This window comes from Sarcophilus harrisii, chromosome 5 (genome assembly GCF_902635505.1).
Source record: "Sarcophilus harrisii chromosome 5, mSarHar1.11, whole genome shotgun sequence".
NCBI lineage: Eukaryota > Metazoa > Chordata > Mammalia > Dasyuromorphia > Dasyuridae > Sarcophilus > Sarcophilus harrisii.
In genome coordinates, this window is record NC_045430.1 from 282040815 (window position 1) to 282067690 (window position 26876).

General features: G+C 37.3%; 1 protein-coding gene across 5 annotated transcripts in view; it reads left to right on the forward strand.

The window, feature by feature from the left end:
* The window catches only part of DGKB (diacylglycerol kinase beta), a 687380-nt gene that overhangs the window by 335622 nt on the left and 324882 nt on the right, over window positions 1–26876 (forward strand). For all 5 annotated transcript variants that reach the window (XM_031940700.1, XM_031940702.1, XM_031940701.1 and 2 more), the window contains 4 exons: window positions 848–922; window positions 8481–8566; window positions 10813–10902; window positions 14078–14238. In XM_031940700.1, the coding sequence (XP_031796560.1) occupies window positions 848–922; window positions 8481–8566; window positions 10813–10902; window positions 14078–14238 (412 nt within the window). The remainder of the gene's footprint in view (window positions 1–847; window positions 923–8480; window positions 8567–10812; window positions 10903–14077; window positions 14239–26876) is intronic.

A 26876-nucleotide genomic window follows, 5' to 3' on the forward strand; every position in this document is an offset into this window, starting at 1 on the left:
AAAAATGGAATCGATCTATTCCCTTTATGATATTTTCATTACATTAAGTCTACTATCAAGTAGTTTATAATCACATGTACCACTGGTCAGTCATTCTCCTCAAGAAAGGTGGAGATGATGACAGAACAATCTTAGGTTTATATTTTGCTCAAAGATGAACTCTTATCAGTGAAAAGGATTTGTTGAATCAATTTCACAGTTTTCAGAGCCATGTGTTAGGGATTAATGTCTTTGTCAACAAATACCTTAAAAATAAATTAAAGAAAGAACAGATACTGGAGAAAATGCATGTTTACAAACACACATGAAATGGCAGCAGAATTATGACGACATCCATTTGGATGGAGGCTACTGGCTTCTCTCTGTATGTTAGGTTGACAAAATGTCCATAAGTTTTAGCTTTGCCAAAATTTATTTAGATAAAGCATTTAAACAACTCAATATCTAGGATAAAAACATTTATTCCATCTTCAAGATGAGCTGGCATTAATATATCTTTATGGAGGGGCAGTTTCATTAGCATTTCATTAGCATTTTATGAATATCTGTGTAAATGTTTCCAAATTGAGATCTTTTGCTATCCTTTTATTAGGGAAGGGACTCTCTCTGAACACTTTGTGACCAGGATTTGAACTCCTCTGCTGCAGTTAAAAGGATTTCTTTAAATTTCTTTGCTCTGATATTTTATTACGCACTAATGGAGTATCTTTATTAAAAATATATGACTTCGAATCATACCTAATGACACATCAGAATGTATTGATACAACTGTTTTTAAAAGATAATATTATTGTTCATGTAACTAAATAATTATTTTCCCTCTCTTTGATTTCCTTCTACTTCACAGAATCTACAGAAAATTTCAGTATCTCTTAAATCCTCGCCAGGTTTATAGTCTTGCTACAAATGGACCCATGCCAGGGTAAGTCTGAGGCTAATGTCATTATCATTAATTCATTTAATACTCCCTAATTAAATAAGCAGGCTGATATACCTAGGAATAATGTGATTTGAATGCATCAGCCAGACCACTAGGAAAAAAAGGGGAATATCAACTACCAAAGCCAGATCCCAGCTTCCAAAATGGTCAATATCCTGTTTCCATTGTTTTTTTTTTTTCTCATCTAAATGTGTTAGAGGAAAAGAAGAGCAAAAGAATCAGGGAAGAGAATTCCCTGTCCAAATGAGTAAGCTGAGAAAAGCTGGTGGCAGAGCCAGTCCCTCTCCCCTCTTACAGTTATAAATACTGTCCAGAAGTGTTACAGATTAAGAGCAGTACATCTCACTGAGAAATTATCTCATTTAGCCATAAATCTGCCCATTAAGGTCTTTTGCAATGCTCGCTAATTTAAAAGTGTCCAAATTGCAAAGAATCCCTTGCAATGCTCCCTAACTCAACATATGATTATTACTCGCTGTTATTCACTAACAGGGAGATCTCTCTTTTCAAATATGACTTATTATCCATAAAAGCATTAGGGCAGAGGAGTTGTATAGCTTATGAAGTGGATGTTTCTTTTTCATACAGCTGTCCAGGGGAAGTGAAAACAAAGAATTATGAATTGGGAGCCATTTGATCACTTGCCTCCCCCCCTTTTCCTATTGAATTTTCTCAACAGTCTACCATAAATTTTAGGCATACAGGTGCCAGATATATGGAAGGGGGAGATAATCAAACAAAATTTGCTTATTGAGAGTAATGCATCATGGTGGGCAAAGGGACCTTACCATCAAACACCCTAAGTTCAAATTACAACTTGATATTTACTAGCGGTGAAAAGATGTATTGATTATTACCCTCTTCCCTCCCTCATCTTCCTTATCTGGTCTCTTCACTCTGTGGGTTAAATATTTGTTTAGAAATAGTTTTGATAGAGGTCCCGTTATTTATGTTGGAGATACAGAAGTCAGAGTTCTAGGCAAGGGCATAGGAGAAAGAGGGTCAAGTTGGCAAATAAGTAAATACAAAATGAAAAAGAGACCAATAAATCAAAGTACTAAATACTGAGAGGATCAGAAAAAGCTGTACTTTTTTTTTGGGGGGGGGAGAAAAGGTTGAGATTATTTTAGTTAAAACCTATGAGGATCTAGATTCCAACAGTAGAGGGTAGAGCGAGAAAGATCATGCCAGTGGTGAGGGCACAGCCAAAGCATAGGCAGGGGCACAAGAGTAGGAATGTCAGCTACCAGGAATATCAAGGATGGAAAAAAAGTGCAAAAGGAAAGATAAAATGAAATATGGTTGGCAGGGTCAACCTCAAAGCCACTATGAGAGGAGAAAGATCTTTGGATTTGCCATTAGGGTTCATAGGATCAAGTCTAATGTTCACTTTCTATGTCACCAGCAATTTCTGAATCTCAATCTCCCTTCCCTCAAATTTTCTTTAGGGGTTGTCAGTTTAAATCACTTTGGAAAAGTTTCCAAACCAATATCCCATGATATTACCTCAGTTCTCTTCATGATGAGGTTGTTGTGAAAAAAATATTAAAATTAAGCTAAATATAAAGAGTTCAATAGAAATGTGAATGGTTGTACCTTCATAAAGGATAAATAAAAAGCCAATTACTATTATCTGTTGAGACTCTACTAATCAAATCTAACTTTTCCATTTCCATACCCTCCTCTTCTTTGCATTTGAGGTGTGAATCCCAAAGAAGGAAATGTGTGAGCATCGAATTGCTTCTGATCATATTTATTGGTCTTCCTTTTCATATGTTACTGCAGGGAGAGAGATATGCTCCATCTACTATTTGGTCTTCAAGGCTCTGGTCTCACAATGCCCTGAACGTAGAGCACTGGAGACCCTAATACTAATGATCAGTAAGATTGGTTTTCCCTTCTAGAGATAGAAAGACAAAGCTTTGTAATAAATCAAAAAAGAATAGAAGTCTGGCAAAAGGCAAGAGGGCATGATTTGTGTTTTCCTAGATCCATCAGTCAGTGATCATTCATTAATTGCTTACTACACGCCAGGTATTGTGTCAATCATAAAAGTTATAAGAAGAAAAAAAGAAGCAAAAAAGCTTCTTTGACCTCAAGAAGCTTACAATTTAATGGGTGAGACAAAAAGCAAACCAATAAATATATACAAACAAGTTATTTACAAGATAGATAGGGAAAAAAATTAGAAAAGCAAAGACATTAGAATTCAGTGGGGTTTGAAAGGCTTCCTGTAGGAGGTGGAACTTTAGTTGGAACTGAAAGAAAGCTAAGGTGGTCAGGAGTCTAGGTAGAGGAGGGAGACTGTTCCAAGCTTGAGGGGTAACCAGAGAGAATGAATGTCCAGAGCCAAGAAACAGAGGATTTGTGGGACAGCCAAGAAACTTGTATCACTGGATCAAAAAGTGCACCTTGAGGAATAGGAAAGGTAAAAGGAAGCCAGGTTATGAAAGGATTTGAATGCCAAAAAAGAGCATGCCTTTTTTGGAGGCAATAGGGAGCCAGAGGAGCTTATTGAGTAGGGAGATGACCTTATCAGGTCTGATTTTTGGGAAAATGTCTTTCATGACTGAATGGAGGATGGAGTGAAGGATACATGGGAGAACTGAGGCCTTAGGCCAATCCCCCAGCAGCTCATACAATCATCCAGACAGGAGGAGATGAGAGCCTTGATCTATGTGGAAGGGGCTATATTCTATAGATGTTGTAAAGCTGAAACCTAAAGGCCTTGGCACCATATTGGATAAGGAGCAAGAGAGAGAGAGTGAGGAGTGACTCCTGGGTGTGAGCCTGAGGGGTGATGAAGAAGGATAGTACAGTCTTTAACAATTATTTAGAAGTTTGAAAGAGTGAGTTTTAGGGGGCCAAGATCCTCTTGCTAGATCTCTTCCTTCCCTCCCTTTTCTTTCCCTCTTTGCCCTTTTCTCTGAGCCTTTTCTGTTTCTTCATTTTCTTGAGTTTCTGTCCCTGTGTGGGTGAAGTTTTAATTGACTTAAAAATTAATGTGGAAAAAAATACTTTTCAATTCTAGTTTTCTTTCAGTCTCAGTCATTAAAATATCAGGATCTGGCTTTTCATCATTTCTAATTTTTTAGGCTAGAAAGTATCATTTTCTTCATTTTTCTCTGTATGGCTACTTCTAGATTGAGACCATCTATTACCTTTAATGATTCATGTATCCCTAATCAACATTGTTACTCTTATAGAGCTTTTGTTTTATGTTGGAAATACCTTGGAGAGCATCCATTTCAATCAATGTCTCCATTTCTATTAAAGACAACTTGGGATCAGGGAGGGTAAGACACACAAGAAGTTAGAGCTAGGTCATCTAAACATTGCTCTGGGAACCATTAGTTTAGAGTTATATACTTCTTAGAAAAGTTCCAATATGTATGGCTATCTGAGCACAGGCTCATCTTTGTGAAGTAGGGAGCCACCTTCCCTTCACAAGGGTCCTTGAATAAGTCCTGCTTTGAGATACTGGCTCCCAATGCATGTTGACTATGTATGTACTAACTTCTGAGAGAAGCTTATAGATAGACCTCTCTTCATACAGAAGAAATGACACACACACACAAAAGTATTATGGAATCAGATTTTTCTGATAATTGAGACCAGGTAGCATTTTCATGGAAAGATTGCTTTCCATAATTTTCCATTTAAAAGTGACTGAACTGAAACTCTACAAGTCACATAAAGTACAATTTGCAGCAGTCACAAGGGAAGTCTCCATGGAAGTCTCCCAGCTCTTGGGAGGGTTTGTCCTTTTCCGACAAACTGTACTATCCTTCGGAGGACAGGGACTCGAAAGATACAGAGAGGAGAGCATGTAGATTTTGGGTAGACAGTCTCTGCATTTGAATCCTGACCCAACCATTATCTCTATGACTTGGGGTAAGCCACTTCTGTTCTCTTGGCTTCTGCTTCCTTATCTGTGGACTAACAGGGTTGGATCGGCTTCTTTGAACTCTAGAGTGTTCTGTCTTTGGTGCTGGGACCTCATAAGGGCCCTTGTTCTAAGAAATGCCTTCAGTGACTCAGTCAATGTACTTTCTTCTTGTGGCAACAAATAAAAATCTGTTTATCAAAGAGGCAATGACTGTTACTTAGGCCATATGCCAGGCTTCTAAGGGGCTGATTCCATGAGGTCTGTCGCTGCTCAAACCAAACCACAGGGAACCGTCCTCACCTGCAAACACAGATGGTGCTGAGAATCCCTGGTCTGTGCCATTGGCTCCTTGAGTCTTCAAGACAAAATCCCAGCCTGGTGTGAGGTTTGAAAGAGAACACAAAAATAAGACAGAAACTGAAATTTTGGTAAGAGAGAGATACACACACACACACACACACACACACACACACACAGAGACATACAGAGAGACAGTGACAGAGACAGAGACACACAGAGAAACAGAAAGAAACAGACACAGAAAGAAACACACAGAGACAGACAAAGAGAGATACACAGAGAGACAGTGACAGAGACATTCAGAGAGAGGCAGAGCCTGAGACATACACATATAGAGAGAGACAGAGAGACAGTGACTCAAGACAGATTAGTGGGTGATAGTAGCCACTGAATCTGGTCCTTTTAATTAGAGGGAGCCATCTGTCCCCTTGGATGCTACTGGTCCCCTTCTAGCCACACCCACTATTCCACACCACTTCCCCTATCACACTAATGTCCCACCCTCGTGCTGGGTGCTACCAGTTTTGGCAGGGGTGAGAGAATACCAACAGTGCTCCCAAAGCACAGGCAGCAGTAACTTCTGCATCATCTTTGAAACTGTCCTAAGATCCAAATTGCATCTTTGCATACACTGAATAAAGGCCGATGCATCGATGTATTTTCGAGCTTTCAATGATTCACAAACCAGCTGCAGGCTCAGGTCACAGATTAATGCTCAGAAAAGAAAATGGTTCTTTCACTGTGTTTGGTTCCCAGAAACCTGCTTGACAATTGAGTCTCACACCCTAACACTCGAGGACTTTGACCCTTGACACAAGCAGCAGTTTATTTATTATAAGGTCATGTCTTTTATAAGAATGATTGGATTTAATTATAATTCTGTATGCATTAAATGTATATATACACATATATGTACAAATACACATATATGTATACACATATGAAGAAAGAAACAGAGACAAAGAAAGGGTCAAGACGGGGAAGGAAAGGCAAGGAAAGGAAGGAAGGAGGGAGAACCCCTTTTATGCCCAACCTTCTGCTAATATTGGGGATACTTAATGCTCTCAAGCACTCACATTCTGTAGTGGAGGAGAGATTACATAGAGCAGAATTTAACTACGGGGCACACGACAGAGCCCAGGTGTGCTTTCTATCAAGTGGCAAGTCAGTGCTTTAACTGAACATTTCTTTAATCTTTTAGGGAGGAAACAAAAAACAAAAGCAAAACAAAAATAAATAGATATCCTTGAAAAGAGGGTTTTAGAGATATTAATTTCTCTTTTAAAAACTGCTGTCAAATGAAGATACTGAAGAATCAAATTGAACTAACAGTTCTAATTCCTGAATAACTTTATGGAGATTTATTAAGAAATTAAAAGAAGTATAATCCTTGGTGTATTTCCCTTACACACACACAAACAGACATATCACACTCCACACACCATACACACATGCACACACACATATACATACACACATCATATGCATCACCAGCCAGAATATTGTGTTATACTTCTGTATACTTTCTGTTGGAAGGGTTGCTTGGTCAACAGGAGATTCCTCCCATTCTAGTTCCTCAAACAAAGTCTGTGAGACTATTTGTCATACAGGAACTCTAATTCCTTTGGAGGAGAGGGGAAGGCTGGGATTGGAGAGGTAATGAAGTTGCTTCCACTATGGAGATTGCATAATTATGTGATATTAAAAGAATTATTTGATCAATTTTTAATTTGGAAATATATGTCATTTTTCCCCCAAAAAATTATCGGTACAATACTTTTTGGAGCAGAGCTATTGATAAAACTTTAAGATAGACTGGAATCATGAAAGAATATTGGAACTTGATATGTTTATCATGCAGATGGGTTATCCAGCAGAAAGACTGATAAATAAGTAACTCTGTGACAAGTCAAGTATCTTACAAATGAATCGTTCCAGATTATGTATGTATATACCATGTATCATACTGATCAATGTTACATACGACATAGAGTATATAGATATACATGGGCATGCATATACATACATTCATAAACTCTGTGAAATACATATCTACCTCTACATACATACACATATATTTATTGATATAGATATAAATAGGGGGCAGAGAGAGGCAAAGAATCCATGTCCAAAGCAGACATGTTGAAAACATGTTGCTTTTCTGGTAATGTGGCAGAAGATATTTAAGAGTGGGGAGCACAGTTGAGTCTTCCTGAGATCAGCAGCAGTACAATGTGTTGGGAAGAACATCAGCCCCCATTTTCTGAGATCTAGGTTCCTATTCTGGTTAAAGTATCCTGGGAGCACTAGTGTGGGTGGCAGTCAGAGAAGGCACTTCCATAGTCTTTGTCTGGGAATAGAGGGCAAGCATCTTTTTCTTACCCAGTAGCCCTTTGCTGGTTTTCTCCTGTACCTTATTGTTCCAGATAGTATTGGGATCCAGCCAGCTCACATGTGAACAATAATGGAGAGATCTGGTTATTGGCCATTAAGTGGCAATGTGGTGCTTTAGAAAGAGTTTTGAGTTGGAGCCTAGAAGTAGACATTCACTAGCAGCGACATATTTGTTTGTCGGGGACAGTCTTTGTGAATCGGTAGCAAGGTAAAAGTGAGAAAGTGACAGAGATTTTAGTTAGAATCCCAGAATCTCAGAAGTCAATCAACTCAATCTGGACCAGGCCAAGAGCACTCTCTTATAATCCCACAAGAGCTCATCTATTCTCTTAACAAACACTTGTAGTGCAAAGAGCTCATTGCCAACAAATTTCTTTTTGCAACAGCTTTATATTTTAGGGAGCTCCCTAACCAACCCCTCCACCCACACATCCCAAGCCTAAATTGGCTCTTCATAAACTTCTACTCATGGCTCCTAGTGTTGATCTTTGGGCCAGGCAGCAAATCCAATGCTTGTTCTAGAAGACAGATTTCATCCTTAAGGTTATCTTCTGAACTTCTCTTCTCCAAGCCAAATAGCCTCCTTCTCTAACTACTTCTCACATGATATAGACTCAAATCCTTCAACCAGACTGACTGACTGAGTCAGTCTACTGCTGCTGTTAAGGAAGACCTGTAGCATTTTTTACTATCCATTACAGCAGATAATTGAAAGTTGACCATGTAAAATCATACTTCTTTTCTTTTTCTTTTTCGCAAAAACAAACAAAAATAAATCATTCACTAAATGATATGGAATTAAAATATTGTCCAATCTTCATGTGGGTAAGCCTATATTTCAAAAAAATGCAGTTATGGGATTGTACAAATGAATAAAAGAATAAGATTAATTTATGGGATTGTACAAATGAATAAAAGAATAGGAATTTTAAATTTCAAAATGTTTCTATTTTTCAGGTTAAATTTCTTCCGCGATGTTCCTGACTTCAGGGTCCTGGCGTGTGGTGGAGATGGAACAGTGGGCTGGATTTTGGACTGCATAGGTAATGAAATACAGTGTTTAAGGGAGATGGAGATGTGGTAGCAATCAGGCTGAGGAAATTATTGGCCACAATAGCTCTTGAAAGCCATTTTCCAAGATGTAGAAGGTTCTAATTAGTTGGTGATAGAGAAAATATACTCACTGAAGAAACCACAGATCCTTCAGGTGACGAACAGAAGCTAATTGTATTTCTCAGCATTTCTGCTCAAATTATTTCCTCTTCTTTTCTTAGGGCATTCACTGTTGTTTATCCCTCCAACTTATACATCATCCCATCTGGAATTATTACAATCAGTCATGCAGCAGCTTCTTGATTGACATTGATATCAGAAGCCAATTAGAGTGATGATCATCTCACAAATTTTGACACTTTCCTTACTTTAAAGGGACATTGATTCTCTAAGCAAACACAGCAGGAAGACATTGAGTTTGACTTGTGAAGAGGAGAGTGGGTGGACAGGAGTGTCTCGTCTCTCTTTTTGTAACAGAGCAATGCCCCTATTGGGCAGCTCGTCAAGGCTTCTGGTCTCTCAGAGAAATGGTCCTCAGAGCCCACAGGAAGTGAGAAAAAAATAAGCAAGTAAAATAAAGCAAAAAAATTTGTTAGGCTAGCACATTAAGCCCAAACTCAAAGAATCAGAACTTTTTTCTTGCTCCATGATCATTAAATTCAGATTTAGGCCCAAGTGTGCATTTCTCTATCTTTTCATCTCAGTGATTCTGGATTTTCCTGTTCTTTTGTTTTCTCTGCTGATCTATGAACTCTTTGATGGACACACACCCTTCCATGGTGCCCATTGCAACTCATCCATGTGCTCCAATCCCTTTTACAGATGGTGTCTACTGAACATGCCAGGGGCCTTTCTCTAGATGTTTAGACTGTGGATGGACACATGAGCATTGCTTACACTCATGAATGTAGCCTCTGTGGTGAGGGAGCTATAGGGCATTATTTTTGTGTCACTTTATGACTGGTAGTACATTTTTTGAAATTTCCCATTCAGATATTATGATGAAAGAAGAACATCTGGGTTTTACCCCATATTACGAAGTAAGTGGAGTGTCTGCCATGCAGAACACCCCTCAGGTGCCACATGATTTGACTGAAAGCATCTGTAGTTTTATGGTGATTCCAACCTGTTCTAACTACCTTATCAAGTGAACAGTTGTGCTGCTGGAGATTTCAGGAGGGAAATTCATCTTAGAACAAAGCATCCAATTCCAGAAGCCCTCTCTTGCTCTTCATTCTGGGCCTCTTTGACTCAGACACAAATCACCCCACCTTTGATCAACAGAAGAGGTCACATTGAACCCAAATTTCTTCTCTAGTAAATTATTTTTCTTAAAATGTAATCTGCCAACAGAAAAATATAATAGTACAGAAGAAAATATAGATAAAATAACATTGACCACATTTTCATCTATACTCATTCATCCTCTGGATCTACATCTCTTATATTGGGAAGTTTCCTTCAATGCTACAGATCACAGCCCATATATTCTTGTTACTCTCATCCCTGTTCTACTCAAACTTCCAAAAAGAAGGCTCACCCAACATTCTGTTGGGTCTTTCTCCATTTGTCCTGATATTGCAAGGATAATCGCAGAGTAGAGCAGCCATGGGCCTGTTATCCCTCTTTCTCCACATGTGATCATTTTTTCTCTTCTTCCTATCATCTAGTTCCTTGAGGATATCTGAATGTTCAGGATGCAACTTATGAGCAGTGAGATATCCAAAGAACAACTTCTTGTATACATGTGGAAAATAATTTATAGTAAAAGTAGGTATAATGAGTTAGTTCTGTGAGCCTGGTTTATATCTTGTTCCTTTTATGATTCTTAGAGAGACACCAGACAATAATATCCGATATTTTTGTTCTATGTAATAGAATATATATTAATTCAAGCATTTATTAAATGTCTGCTGTGTGATAGCATGAGGCTAGATCTTAAGCCTCAAGGCTGCAAAATCAAACAAAGAAACAAAACAAAACAACAACAACAACAAAAAAAAACTACAAGAAATTTCTGCCCTGGAAGAATTTACTGTGTTAGTGGAAATGCATATGTATTTTTAGAGTAAATATGTGTGTAAATCTTATGAATTTTTCTTTTACCTATTATTATCTAAAGCCATTACTTCAAACATGCAATTCCCCTGTACAAATAGGGCTGGAATTGCTGATATTGTCCTGTTCTCACTTAATTTTGTATATATATTTGTCTGTTTCCTTTTCCATCCCACAGAGAAGGCAAATATAGCCAAGCATCCTCCAGTTGCGATCCTGCCTCTTGGGACTGGTAATGACCTTGCCAGATGCCTCAGATGGGGAGGAGGTAAATATAAAGAATGAATGAATGAACAAATGACTGCAAGAAAATAGAAATTATTTAGACTAGCCAAGCTAGGCAGATTCATGAAGCCTCCTGTTCAAAATGGATAGGCCAGTAACATGCCAGAATAAGAGATATTAATCTCCCTTCCTCGATTCAAAAATAGAGAATTTCTCTTCAAATTGGCTCACATATGATGTGTGAATGATAAAAATGGACACCAGTGGCATATGGAAGATCCACTTGATAGTGCCTTTCAAGAGTGTATTGAAGGACAAATGATATCGTTGAAGGAAAAAGATATTAAAGCCATTCTACTTAAAATGCCTGTAAGTTAACAATAGGGGTCTGACTCAGGCCAGTCCACTGAGGAGGCTAAATATAGTGGAAGATGAAATATTTACAGGTTATTCAAAAGCTTTAAAAAAAGATTTCCTTAACCATAGTAGGAGGAAGGCATTGAGGACTCCTTGAGTTGATTTCAGTTACCCACTGGAATCTACCTGCCAAGCATCAGAAAGAGTGGCCAGAGCTCCTCATTGTTGTATTGAACTCAAGTGACCAGGGAAGATCCAGGCCAAACCTGAGTCTTTTGTCCTCTGAATCAAACAAATCTCGAAGATGGTCCCCATATGTTTCATGGAAAAATTATCCTAATTTGCATTGGGGAAGAAGATAAATTATTGCCCATGAGCTATAAACCAAGTGAAGAAGGGTCATCATGGAAGTTACACAACAAAATAAAGAGTAGTCTCCACCCCTGGGTGGATGCAGTGGAGAGTTCTTAGTATTTAGTTTGCTTTAGAAATTCATGTGGAGAAGGATGTTACTATGAAAATCATAGAAAGTGATGGTGAAACTTGGGCAGAAAGCCTAGATAAAACATTTATTTTAATTTCAAGTTGAGAATTGTGAGAATAATAGATTTGAATGAGGAATTGTTATAGAACATTTAGCTTGATAATCAAGAGACTAAAGAGAAAACCTATATTCATCATTCCCCAGAAAACCCAACAAACCAATAAATATGCAACAGCTGACTATGGCCATCATGAGCACACATGCATATGTGTTTAAGGGAGAAATATTTTGTTTATGAAAAGAGGCAGGTGGCATTAATATCAAAGGCATGTGACTGTGGCTGTCACTTAGCATTTAAAGCTCTCAGTTGACATCTTCTGGGCGTTTGTTGTAAGGTGGAAGTCATTTTATATGTATATATATATATGTGTGTGTGGATATATATAGATATATCTATATCTATCCATCTATCTGTTTCCTTCTTGTGGAAGTACAGCATTAGGCTTGCATTCAGGAAGGCCTGAGTTTGAAGTCCTCTTCAGGCAATTACTAGCTATGTATCCCTAGATTAGTCATTTACCTTTCTCAGCCTCAGTTTCTTCATCAGAATTATTATGAAAATAAAATGAGATAAAATACATAATTTGTCCTTTGAATCTTGAAGTACTAAACAAATGCTAGATATTATTGTTATCACTAACAATAATATTTCTCAATTCTATGTAAGTCAGTGACAATTTCACACTTTGATATCAAGTCCTAAAGACCAAATGGTCAACCCTTGAGAAGATCATGGAAACCCAAGGACTATTCCCATAACACCCCACTCATTCCCCTCTGATTGGCAGATCTGGCAATGGGCAAATATGCTCTCTCAGTGCCTCTTTCTATAAATACCCTTTCTTATGACTTCTGCTCAGGGAATGCTGGTTTGGAGGATGGTGGGTGGAAGGAAGTCAGCCTGATTTGGAGCTTCTCTTGGACAATTGTGTATTCTTTCCCCTGGAAAGGCACCAATAAAACACAGATAAACCCTGAGGATTTCCATGAAATGCCCTGAGCACATATTCTGTGGCACAGTGCATGGAACACTGGATTTGGGGTCAGGATGTGCTGCATTCAACTTCCATGTCTGACACATTTTTGCCTATATCAAGTGACTGGAGAAGTCACAGAGCTCTCGGAGCATCAGTCAACCTAATTTTCAAGGAGTCCAGAAATCAAGAAATCCTTCACAAAGCCATAGATTTGTGCCCAACATGTTGGGGATACAGAAACAAAAATAAAACAGTTCTTGCCCTAAAGAGACTTCCCTTTTACTATGGAATTCACAGATCAATCAACAGAAGTTTATTAAGCATTCTCCATGCCAGTATCCTGAACCTCTGTCTTCAAGGTTGGGGGAGTCTGCTTATAATCATCTAATGTTCCAATCTTTTTCAGCTATTGTTTTCCTCAGTCATTAGAACCTCCATTCCTACTTCCCAACAGTATCTGTTTAGACTCTCACCCAGACTCTGACTATTCCTTTCCATTATTAATGCCTGCCTAGATTTTGTCTAGCTTTGGGCTATCCGTAATTGTGAATTCTCCAGGCCTCAGTTCTTACCATTTGCCTTTCCTGATTCTATTCTTGTACTGCAGAACAAAGCTGAGAAAAGTCAAAATATTATTCAAGGCATTGGAATTATTGTTATATTACCTACAATCTACAGGTAGGGAATCTGAGGCAGAGAACTGGGCAATGATTTGCTTAAAGTCATATCGCCCTGACACACCAGAACTGGGATTCAAACTCAGTTATTTCCCAGTTCCAGGTCCTCCAGGATACTTGGCTGCCTCTTTCAAAAAGATGGCAGGACTTATATGCCTCTGGTCAGAGAGTCAGAAGTATATTTTCTTGATTCCAAGTCTAAAGTTCCCTCCTCTAGACCTCACTGTTTGCTTAAATTCTACTACTTCCCTTTTAAATAATTTCTCAGCAGTTTAACCATAACCAGTAGAGACAGCCTGAAGAGTCCAGTTATTTGAAGGCTTCATGTTATAAAAGTGTTGGGATAATGTTGGTTGATTTTTAATGAAGAGAAGAAAACACAAGAAGGATCTTCTGAAGCTTCACTTGAATTTTCTTACAATTTTAGAATTTTTATTCTGTAGCTTTTAAGGTCACAAAGATGATTTTATGGGACCAACACAGGTATTAGAGAGCTATTGGTTGATGAAACTCTGTTCTGTCCCCCTAATCCTCAATGCTCTGACCATACCTCCATGGTCCTAGTGTCCTTGAAAGCAAGAGTATGGGCCCTGAACAAAGGCAGGCCCATTTTTGGCATCCCTTTCCCATTTTCTTGAGTTAAGCAATATTTTTTGTCCTTAGGCTATGAAGGGGAGAGTCTGATGAAAATCCTCAGAGACATTGAGAACAGCTCCCAGATCATGTTGGACCGATGGAAGTTTGAGGTCACCCCAAATGATAAAGATGAAAAGGGAGACCCAGTGCCTTACTCGATCATCAATAACTATTTCTCGATTGGTGTGGTAAGTCTTCTCACTAAGGACTGTGGTTGTCTGTGCTAACAGGCCCTCCATGAATTGTTATTGTCGGGAAAATAACAAATTTCACCCACACCTTATGAAATGACTGGTAGTCACTCCTATTAAGGCTCAAGACAAGGTTTATGAGAATAGAAGTTGGTTTTTGTGATCGTAATTTGCATTGAGATCAAGAGTGTTGTATTTGAAAGGAATGATAACCAAATCACTTTCCATATACATTTGCAAATGGACAGAAACACAAGCATTAATTATGCTTATATGTTTATGATTGAGATCATTTTCCTCTCCTGTGGTTGATTTCACTGAATGAGTTTCTTACTGGTTTTTCCCCTTTTTGGAGCTTTCATATTCAAATAAACAAAATAATTTTTAACAAAGACATGAATCAGAATTGCTGGAGAAACAATCATTTTCACAATGGAGAGACTAGAGCTGAAGAAAGGGTGAGAAGGGAAATTATGCTTAATAAATGCACACCTATTATATGTCAGGTATTGTGCTAAGTGTTGGGCATATATTGTTCCTTCAATTCTCACAACAACCTGTGAGTTAGAGACTTTTATTGTTCACATTTCAGAACTGGAGAAACCCTGAAGAGTGTTTGAGATCAGTTTTGCACTTTGGTCTTCCTAACTTCAGACTTGGGGCATAATTCACCATATTAGCCAGCTTCCAAAAGGCAGGCACAAGAGAATGTAATATTTATTGTAAACTAAAACTAAAAATTATTTTATCCATATTGTGTTTGTCTTAATTATAGTCTAGTATCTAGAATGATCTCTGTTTTCATTTTTTTATTTCTCTTTATCTCTTGTTCTTCTACACACTGTAGTGCAGTATAGAGAGTCTGCCTTATTATTAGGATTCAAGCCCCACCACCTGTGTGTAAACCCTATGCTGGCCATGAGAAGGGAGAAAGGAAGAAAAGAAAGAAGGAAGGAAGGAGGGAAAGAAGAAATGAAGGAGGGAGAGAGGGAAAAAAGGAAGAAATGAAGGAAGGAAAGGGAAAAAGGAAGGGAAAAGGGAAGAAAGGAAGGAGAGATTGAAGTAAGGAAAATGGGGGGGAAGTAGCACGAATAAATGGAAGGAAAGAAGGGAAGGAGAAAGAAGAGAGAAAGAGAGGAAGGAGGAAGAGAGGAAGGAAGAAAGCAGGAGAATAAATGAATGAATGAAAGAGAAAGAAAAAGAATGGATGTTTTTAATTGCTAGTTTGGTTAAGAATTCATCTCTATTAATATTTGTCAAAAATAAGTGTTTATTCATATCAGTTTTTATGAGGGGTGATGATGATGATGATGGTGATAAGTAGCATTTATATATTATAATGTAGTCTCTTTTATTTTTAAGTTCAGTTCCATTTGGAAAGCATGCTGTGTGTGTGTGTGTGTGTGTGTGTGTGTGTGTGTGTGTGTATGTGTGTGATTTTGTTGTTCATTGATTTCAGTCATGTCCAACTCTTCATGATTTCATTTGGAGTTTTCTTGGCAAAGATACTGGAGCAGTTTGCCATTTTCTTTTCCAGTTTGGTGAATGATGCTATTCTAAACATGTCTGTTTTTATTATTGTATATGTTATCATCATCATCAACACAAGCCTGTCATCAGTGCTTTTCATTTCAAGACAATATCAACATATGCTAGTTTTCAGCATGCATTGATATACAGACAATACCTAGAGAGCCGTAAAAATCTTCTAGGCATGGGGTGAACCTCCCATAGTAAAATTCTGTAATAAAATAAATGAAAGTCACACAGCAGAGACAGAAATTCCCGGATTGAGTTTTGAGTCATTCAAAGAAGTAGTCTATTGATCAAATCACATTTTTTTTTTTAATTTACCAAAGTAATTAATACCTCATATAAGTACTTCTGGAATGGTTTAATTAACAAATGACTACTTAAAATAATGCTATTTTAAGAAATTTAACTCCTCCATAAAATTTGATCCCTTACTAAACTAAATCTTTCTACCTCCCATTTATTATAAGTGTACCACAAGGTAAGTTTGTAATTCTTGATTCTTTTCTATTTTTAATATATCTTGTACATACATTTCTGGGTTTACCACTGCATATTACATGCTGCCTACTTCAGAATGATTTATATCCCCCCCCACCAAAGTTCCTTGTGCCCTTACTCCAAAGATATTTTCTTCAAGCGAATTATAGCTGTCTACATTTAGAGTATGAGATGTTAAAATGTTTAAGTTTTGTTATGAAAATGGTTTTTATTTAACTTATTTTCCTTAAAGATAGCCAGACTTTGAGAACTAACTCCATTGCATAGCAAATATTAAAAAAGCAAGAGAGCAAGCAAGAAGGAAGGAAAGAAGGAAATAAAGAAGGAAGGGAGGGAGGAAGGAAGGGAGGAAGGAAGGAAGGAAGGAAAGAAGGAAGGAAGACAGGAAGGGAGGGAGGGAGCAAGGAAGGAAGGGAGCAAGGAAAGAAAGAAAGAAAAAGGAAGGCAGGTAAGGAAGGAGGGAAGGAAGGAGGAAGGGAGGAAGGAAGGAAGAAAGAAAGAAAGAAATAAGATAGGAAGGAAGGAAAAGAAAAGAAAAGAAAGAAAGAAAGAAAGAAAGAAAGGCAGCTGGATGGTGTAGTAGATGGAGTGAGTGCCCTAAAGTCAGAAAGACCTGAGTTCAAATCTGGTCTCAGACACTTAATACTTCCTAGCTATGTGACCCTGGAGAAGTCACTTAACCCCAATTGCCTCCATAAAAAATAAAATAAAATAAAAAGAAGGAAGGAAGGGAGGTGGGTGGGTGAATAGCAAAATAGCAAAACAGAAAAAAAAAAATCATTGAAAAATCTGACATTTGTGCAATGTTCCATAACCATGAGCCTCATTCCTACCCTGCCTTTGGGAAACAATATATATATTCTTGAATCTTTCTCTCACTTGAAGGTTCTCTTCTGCTTACTCCTCCTTTCTATGCTCTTTTATCTTTTCTGCTCAAATAATTATGTGAATCCTCATAGGGTCACACTAACATAAGTTTGAGAAATTTCAAAGTTGAATGTAAATGATATTTTTAATGTTTAACATCAAAACCATTCTTTTTTTATTGGTTCCCCAAAATGTGTGTTTAATTTGTAAGAGTGGGATGGAACAAATCTATGACGTCACCTGATCCTAGACAAGGTGAGAACAAGTCTCAATCAGTAAATGACTTAAAATCAAGGGTAAAAAGTCTTGATTGAATTGTTAGCATTGGATGAGGAAATTTAGTCGTTCTCTGAGAGTATTTTATAAAATATCAAAACAATGGGAAACTAAGATTGAACTTTAATGTCAAGAGATATTAAGAGAACTAAGAATGGAGAAAAAGCTGGGAACATCCAGAAATGAGTCAGAAAGACCCGGAATCCCATAAGGAATCCCCAAAAGGAGAAGGTAGGAAAGAGATATGGCAGACAAGGGAGAGTTCAGGGAGAGAATCTGCCTCAAAGACTAGAGCTGCTACCTCCACAAAAATAAAGGGATTTTTTTTTTTTTGCCACTTCATCTCTTGGGGCATTTTTATCCATAAATGCTGTTATATAATCCATCCCTTTATTTTTCTAATGTTTCTGATACAATGAATTTTACCTCAATCATGAAGTGAACAGCATTTAATTAGAGATAGATATAAATGTAAAGTAAGAGAGATGAAATTTCCTAAATGTTCAAAATGTTCCTACTGGGGGCTCAGAGCTATTGTGATTTTACTACTAACAGTTTCATCTAATGTGAATGTGTGAAAGCAGAAGAGACAACCAATGGACCTGAGGGGCCATTGCATTTCTAATATGCTTTAAAATGAGTTAATTATTGTAATGGAATATTTCAAGAAACTAAAGTAGAAACAGGTCTGAAAATTATTCCAGTCCCCCTTCACTTCACATCATTTCCCTTGCTGGAGTAAAATACTATCTATAGACTAGAATTCTTTCCTCATCACTAAATTGCTAAAATGCAACAGCAGACTCCAACCCTTATAAGCCTGGATAAGTGCATTTTATTTTAACTCAACAGTAAATCTATTTCTCTATATCTGTGAATAATTATGTTATTTGCATTTTTATATGTATATTTCAAGCATATTATATATAATATTATATAGCATATAATATTATATATGTATGTATATTTATGTGTATATTAGAAATTAATTGTGCAATTAAAGTATAAAATAATAAGTAAAGTTCAGGAAGGAGGAAATTGGAAAGGAGGAGAAAGAAAAGGAAGGAGAGATGATTATTAAGCATTTGTTATGTGCCTAGCACTGGGATTGGGGCTATAAATTAAAAAAAAAAAAGTAGTGGCTTCCCTCAAGGACTTTACACTCTAATGGATGAGGGTAACACACAAAAGAAATCCAGAAAAGCAGTGGTAGGAATTGGAATTGAGGAATGAAGATGCCTGGTGTTTGAAGTACAGAAATTCAGAATAGATCTGGAGAGGAGCTTGCAGATTGGAAGAGAGGATGGAACAGGCAGCGGGGTATTTTAGGATGAGCAGGAATGGTAGGGCCATCTAGTCCAACCAGGTCCAGATCACAAACCCTTTCTACAACGTTTCCAAACAATAACAACCAGGTCTTTTCTTGAAAGGTTTTGAGGAGTGTGTGTGTGTGTGTGTGTGTGCACGCGCACATACGGGGACATGAATGTGTATGTATGTATGTAGGGGGAAGACAGACAGAGACAAAGAGAGAGACTGAGACAGAGAGAGGGAGAGAGACAGAGGGAGAGAGGGAGGGACAAAGAGAGGAAGGGAGAGAGGGAGGAGAGGAGGGAGGGAAGGAGGAGAGTTTAGTTGATCTTAGAGACGAGGAAGAGCCACTGGAACTCATTCATAGATGGTTGCTGAGTTGGATTGGATTTTGGCCAAACTGTACTGGTATCTGCTTCTCACTTCCATGCCGTCCTCTCTCCCATTTGTTGTTTTCTATAATTTGTCCCCTTTTTGTGACACATTTTCTCTTCACTTTCTGAGATGTTTCTCTTTCTGAATAGAGGCAAAGTGTCCTAAAGCCCACTTGGATCCTTGTGTACTCAAAGAAATTGAATGGCTTTCTCCCTTCCCAATCTCCCAAATCTTGATTTGACCTTTCCTCATGATAGCTGATATTTCTAAAGCAGTATATGATTTACAAATCACTTCATGTGCCCTACAGCAATCTTTTGAGACAAGTATTTCTGTTATTATCCCATTTTACAGATGGAAAACTGAGTCAGTTGCACAGCTAGTGAATTTTGGAAATGGTTTAAGAATTTGCATCATCCTGATTCTGAGTCTTTCTCCATCTGACCAGGTTATTTCCAAGGACCCTTCTGATCCCATTTCCACTTCAATTTTCATTAGGTATCTCATGTTTCTTACTAGATGATAAGCTTGTGTTATTTAGTAGCTAAATGAACCTAGGGTTAGAAAACCTGAGTCTTTCCCTCACTCAGAGACATATTAGCTGTAGAACCACTTTGTATCATTCAGGCTAAAGATCCTTATCAATAAAAGGAGAAAGACAATACCATCCATTTGGATGTTTTGAGGATCAAATGTTTTATAAATAATATAGTATACAATAGCTTATTATAAAACCTAATTATGTATTATAACAATACATTTTAGATTAATATTTATGTGTATTACAAACCTTAAAACTTGTGGAGATTTATTATTATTATTATCATTATTATTGTCATATCCCTGGTTCTGAGCACTTTATCCTATATTTGATAAATGTGTATTAGGTCTTTGTCAAATTAAAAAGTTGAAAGTTCTGACTCTTCTTCATTATGGAGAAATCCCAGTGTAAGAAATCCTATTTCTATGGCAAATTGAAAAAATACAAATTATGATCTGTAACTTAGTTGATAAATAACAAAAAGTAGGCTCTTATTTCCCACAGGGAGGGCAAAAGACTTGATAATTTTATACAGTTAAATCAAAATAAGAAGTGTTTTCTGAACCCAGATCTCCATTCAGTCAGATCAGATGCACAATGAGCATTTATTAAATGTCTACTACATACTAGATGCTTTGCTAGATACTGGAGATATAGAAAAAGTCAAGAGTCCCTGCACTTGAGGAATATTCACAATGGACTCACCTGCATGACTGCAGGTCCAGGACCACTATCTATAAGGACTAGGTCATTATATTTCCTCTTCCTTAGCTCAAAATAGATTTAATAAAAAAAGAAAGAGGCTGAATACCACAAGAGCCAATGGTGCTTGCCCTGCCTAAATGACCCTTTCCTCTGAGGTTGTGGACACTTTACATGGTAGTAACTTCATGTTTTCTGTGTGCAGTGGAGGAGATGTTGGGATTATATGGACAGAATGGGAATTTTAAGAGGTTTTCTATTAGTGCCTTCCCAGAGTCTGGCACAAAACCTATTTTATAGGAGTTTTTCAATCACTATTAACATACTGTAAAATCAAGAGATCATGAATTCATTGCTAGAAGGGAAAGTTGGCTTGAAGAAGGTCATTATATCTAACCTTTCTTCATACAGATCCAGAAACTGAAAACTGGAGAAGTTACATAGCCTGGCTAGGTTCACACAGTTAGTTTTAGTAAATATGATTTGAATTTTGAACTACATATTCCTGACTTTAGCTCTGGCCTTATCTACCACATTACTCTGCCTCTCAATATTTATTCAATTAAATAATATCTTTTCCTCACTTCCAGAATACTGGTATATATTTCAGACCTATCTATGGTGCTTATCTGAATGGTAAACAATACGTGTGTTAATGCAGGAAACTGGTGTTTCCAGGGTCCCAAAGAGTCATCTAGTGAAAACATCTGTCCATTGTAAAAAGTCCAAGCACCCAAAACCACTGCATTGCTTCTATTGGTCATCCTTTGGGAATCAGTGACTTGGGTGCCAAAGGTCTTTTGGGCCAAAATAAGATCCCGAGTATGAGAAGCTGATAGACTCGCACTGTTCTTTTTGTGTTGATTGACTTTTTACACAGCAAACAATGAGTTTAGTCCCTTAGAAGCAATGGATACATAATAATAAAGAATAAAGTATTTTTTAAAAGTCTTTAGCCCTATAATTACTGCTAGGAAAGCCTCTGGGGAGCTTCTGCTCCCAGATACCTCCAGTTCTTTAATTAGCATACCAGAGAATTGTAAAACAAGTGTATAAAGATCTCTATTCTCTCTCATTTTGAATTTCTGTAGGAAAAAGTGATCTGACTGACTTGGGACAGATTGCAACTGTAATGTCATGACATGGTTTCATATATCTTGTAATCAGTTTTTAAAAAATCAGAAAACCTTGTTCCCAATGGCAATGAACATGTTTGCTATGAAGTGAGTGTGTTGACTCAAGTATACGTTAAAGAACAATCAGTCTTCCCCCATTGTCCTCCTGTGCCTATGGCTGTAGCTCTGCAAAAAGATGCTGGACTTGTTCACATCAATAGATATTTGCTCCTAGCTAAACGGTGCTCCTGTGAGACATACAAGTCCCCATGTCAGGCTGCTTCTGTTTTCCCTACATGGAGGATTGATTTTGTAGCAGCTGTTAATCATCCCAGTAAGTTCCAATTTGGACACTCTTCAATAGAGAAGTCAGCACTGTGAGCATACGCAAGGAAAGCCAGGAGAATTGCAAATGCTTCTGGAAATGTCCTCCAGCTTGTGGAAGATGGATCCAGAAACAAATTAGCATCATACACTGTGGAGTACATGGAAGCCAAAGTGGAAAACCAGGCCTGCTGCATGCTGAAGCCTCGAATGACTGGGGAGGCCATCGGGCTCCAATGGGGCTCCCCAGGAAATATTTAGCACAGCCTCTCCAGGCTCACTGACAAAGACAAGTGGACATTTATGCCTTCAGATAGATTATCATCCAAATGCGCTATCAAGGAGAGATTTGCATGATCATGATTTAATATCCTTCAGTGCTAGTCAGTCACTAAAAGCCTGTTATTCTGCCAAGGCAGGGAAAAATATGACTCCTTACTTCTGGCCACCATAAATTTTAACTTGTGGGTCGGGATTTCTCTCCACATCACCTTGATCATCAGTTTTATCTTGGGTGGCAACACTCAGCTTCTTTACTGAAGAACACTACCAAAGGGAATAGGGAGTCCAATCAAGTTTTAATGCTAGTCTTCCTCATAAAGTGGGATATTTGAACTGGCCTCCCATCAATAGGGTCGAACACAATTGGGGGTCAAAGTTGCTCATTCACCATCTTGCTCTCTGATTTTTGATCAGTCTCTTCCAGCCCTCAAGCTCTTTCTTTGTTACAAGTGCTATGTATTTTTAAGTTCTCCCACCTGTCTTATTCCTTAGATCTAAATTTATCTTGACCAGATGGTGACAGTGTTCTAGAAATTATGCTGAGTAAGTTGAGCCTCAGTGCTGATTTATATAATGCAACACCTAGAGACATCCCAGAATCTTCAATACAAACTGTGCATCTAAATGAAGCCTTGGAGCCTTCACTTGAATCACCAAATATAAAGTAGCATCATAGTCCCCGAAGGAGAAAGTTTCCTGGCTTGAAAATCATGTTTGCCAATTGTGACCTTTCTTATCTCCTGACAAGGGGACACACAGAATAATGTTAGCCTTGTGTGTGAGTAAAAGATTTCTCTTGAAAGGGAAGCATCTGTCTGTCTTGATGTTACACTTACTCTCTGGAAGAGGTCATTATCTCCTGGGAAACGCTCACCCTTGAAAGCCAAGTATTCTACCAGGGAAAGATCACTGACTACAGGCTAACATTATCTCTTAGAGGAGGTATGGATTTATGGCCCATACTCCACTATAGCAATGACCCAATTGTTTTTCTTTCACAGTTTTATGGAGAAGATATGCTAGCAGGAATTCGTTGTTCTTTTTGGAAAGAAAATATTCTTCTTATCATCCATTGAGTTAACAGTAACATATTTACCTCCCCACCCCCAAAGTTTTCAAATCAAAATCAAAAACAAAACAAAACAAAAACAAAAGCAATTAGATATTCTCTGAGCTGGTTCCTCCCAATCTCCACCACTCACTAGAAAGACCCTTTCAAGAGAACCAAATAATGCAACAAACCCAAATCTTATTTCCCAATGGCCATATTTAAGTACTGAAAAGTTGATCATATTCTAGAAGATGAACAAGGTGATATTATTGCTGCTGGCTTTCTCTAGCTTAGCTTATATGTTTTTGTTAGAGAGCTCTTTTTAAATTTAATTTAATTTTCACAAGTTAGTCTTACAAATCAGGCTGTCACTTGTAAAAGACAACAGCAGATTTCCCTTATTAATCAGATTGTCCTGGCTTTGAGAAAGTCAGAATGGAATAACCAACCAAGAACCTTTTACAAGATCTGATTTATTTGAGGAATGAATGAATATAATACAATTATGCTCATTTTAAGAAGAAATAATTCTACTTTGAATCATTTCTGGGGTTTTGCAAATGTAATTGTTAACAATTATATTTAAACCAGATTTTTATCTTATTTAAATCTATTAAGCATAGTTAAATACTGATTTGAATACAAGAAGTAGGATTTTTTTCCTTTTCTTTTTGATATTTGTGTCATTTAAGTAGCTGTTTTTTTTTTTTTTTGCCAATTGTCTTGATCACATCTGATCACAGAATTAATTTGAAATATTTATTACAAAGTATAAACAAAAACATAAAATTGTGAGCTAAAGAACTTTTATTTTCTGGATATCAGGAAAAAAACTTTATTTTTTAAAAATTTATTTTATAATAGCTTTTTATTTACAAAACATATGCATGGGTAATTTTTTTTAAAACTGACCCTTGCAAAACCTTCTTTTCCAAATTTTCCTCTCCTTTCTCCCACCCTCTCCCCTAAATAGTAGGTTGTCCAATACATGTTAAATATGTTAAAATATATGTTAAATCCAATATATGTATACAAAGTTATACAGTTATCTTGCTGTATAAGAAAAATCAGATCTAGAAAGAAAAAAAAAGCCTGAGAAGGAAAACAAAAATGCAAGCAAACAATAAAAGAAAGAATGTAAATGCTATGTTGTGGTCCACACTCAGTTCCCATAGTCCTCTCTCTGGGTGTAGCTGGCTCTCTTCATTACTGAACAATTGAAACTGGTTTGAATCTTCTCACTGCTGAAGAGAGCCACATCCATCAAAATTGATCATCATATAGTCTTGTTGCTGTGCATAATGATTTCCTGGTTCTGCTCATTTCACTCAGCACCAGTTCATGTAAGTCTTTCCAGGCCTCTCTAAAATCATCCTTGAAAGGAGTGATTTGCCTCCAGCTTCTGAAAAGCACAATCTTATTCAATATACCAAAAATCACTGGAACAAGCCAGAGTTGAAAGTGATGGAGGAAACACTGGAGAAAGTTCCAAATACAGAAGATACCATATTATTTGAACAAGAAAAAAAAAACCTGAACAATTTGATGATTGCTACAAATTAGGAGAAGAATTCTGCCAGTAGTTCTTCGAGCTTCTCAGAAGCTCAGATTCTCTCAGAATCCTTTCTTTGGACCACCCCAAGAAAAATGGGGACCACAGCACTTTGGGGATGATGTCAAGTTAAAATTTTGTTACAACACATCAGAACAAAAGGTGATAAACTATCATGGTTCAGAATTGGTGAGCCTTCATTTATTAAGTCTGGTGAAAGAATAGTTTCAGCCCTTTACAATCCTGCTGATCTTTTCTTACAGAACAATAATATTTTATAACATTCATGTACCATAACTTATTCAGCCAATTTTCCAACTGATGGGCATCCACTCAGTTTCTAGTTTCTAGCCACTTCAAAAATTGCTGCCACAAACATTTTTGCACATGTGACTTCCTTTAAGATCTCTTTTCCAAGAATTATTTTTACAACATTATCCCTTGCAATCACTTCTGTTCCGATTTTTCCCCTCTCTCCCTCCCTCCACCCCCTCCCCCAGATGGCAAGCAATCCTATACATGTTAAATAGGTTACAGTAGATCTTAGATACAATATATGTGTGCAGAACTGGACAGTTCTCTTGTTGCTCGGGGAGAATTGGATTTAGAAGGTATAAATAACCCAGGAAGAAGAACAAAAATGCAAGCAGTTTACATTCATTTCCTAGTGTTCTTTCTTTGGGTGTAGCTGCTTCTGTCCATCCTTGATCAATTGAAACTGAGCTAGATCTTCTCTTTGTCTTTGTCGAAGAAATCCACTTCCATCAGAATACATCCTCATACAGTAGCATTGTTGAAGTATATAATGATCTCCTGATTCTGCTCATTTCACTCAGCATCAGTTCATGTAAGTCTCGCCAAGCCTCTCTGTATTCAGCCTGCTGGTCGTTTCTTACAGAACAATAATATTCCATAACATTCATATACCACAATTTACTCAACCATTCTCCAATTGATGTGCATCCATTCATTTTCCAGCTTCTGGCCACTACAAACAGGGCTGCCACAAACATTTTGGCACATACAGGTCCCTTTCCCTTCTTTAAGATCTCTTTGGGGTATAAGCCCAGTAGAAACACTGCTGGATCAAAGGGTATGCACAGTTTGATAACTTTTTGAGCATAGTTCCAAATTGCTCTCCAGAATGGCTGGATGTGTTCACAATTCCACCAACAATGTATCAGTGTCCCTGTTTTCCCACATCCCCTCCAACATTCCACTTTATCTTTCCCTGTCATTCTAGCCAATCTGACATGCGTGTAGTGGTATCTCAGAGTTGTCTTAATTTGCATTTCTCTGATCAACAGTGATTTGGAACACTTTCATATGAGTGGTAATAGTTTCAATTTCATCATCTGAAAAATGTCTGTTCATATCCTTTGACCATTTATCAATTGGACAATGGCTTGATTTCTTATAAATTAGAGTCAATTCTCTATATATTTTGGAAATGAGGCCTTTAGCAGAACCTTTGACTATAAAAATGTTTTCCCATTTTATTGTTTCCCTTCTAATCTTGCCTGCATTAGTTTTGTTTGTACAAAAACTTTTCAATTTGATATAATTAAAATTTTCTATTTTGTAGTCAATAGTGATCTCTAGTTCTTCTTTGTTCACAAATTCCTTCCTGTTCCACAGGTCTGAGAGGTAAACTATCCTATGCTCTTCCAATTTATTTATAATCTCATTCTTTATGCCTAGATCATGAACCCATTTTGACCTTATCTTGGTGTACGGTGTTAAGTGTGGGTCAATGCCTAGTTTCTGTCATGCTAATTTCCAATTTTTCCAGTAATTTTTGCCAAATAATGCATTCTTATCTCAAAAACTGGGGTCTTTGGGTTTGTCAAACTCTAAATAATTAAAGTTATTGGCTGTTTTGTCCTTTGAACCTAACCTGTTCCATTGATCAACTAGTCTATTTCTTAGCCAATACCAGATGGTTTTAGTTAGTTTTATTTACTAATTCAATTTTTTTTTACTTTAAATTATATTAATCTCTCCATTTATTTTTAGAATTTAAAGTTTGGTATTTGAGGGGTTTTAATTTGTTCTTTTACTAGCTTTTTTAGTTGCAAGTCCAATTCATTGATCTTCTCTTTCTCTATTTTATGCAAGTAAACCTCCAGAGATATAAAATTTCCCTTTATTACTGCTTTGGCTGCATCCCACAAATTTTGGCATGTTGTCTCATTATTGTTATTC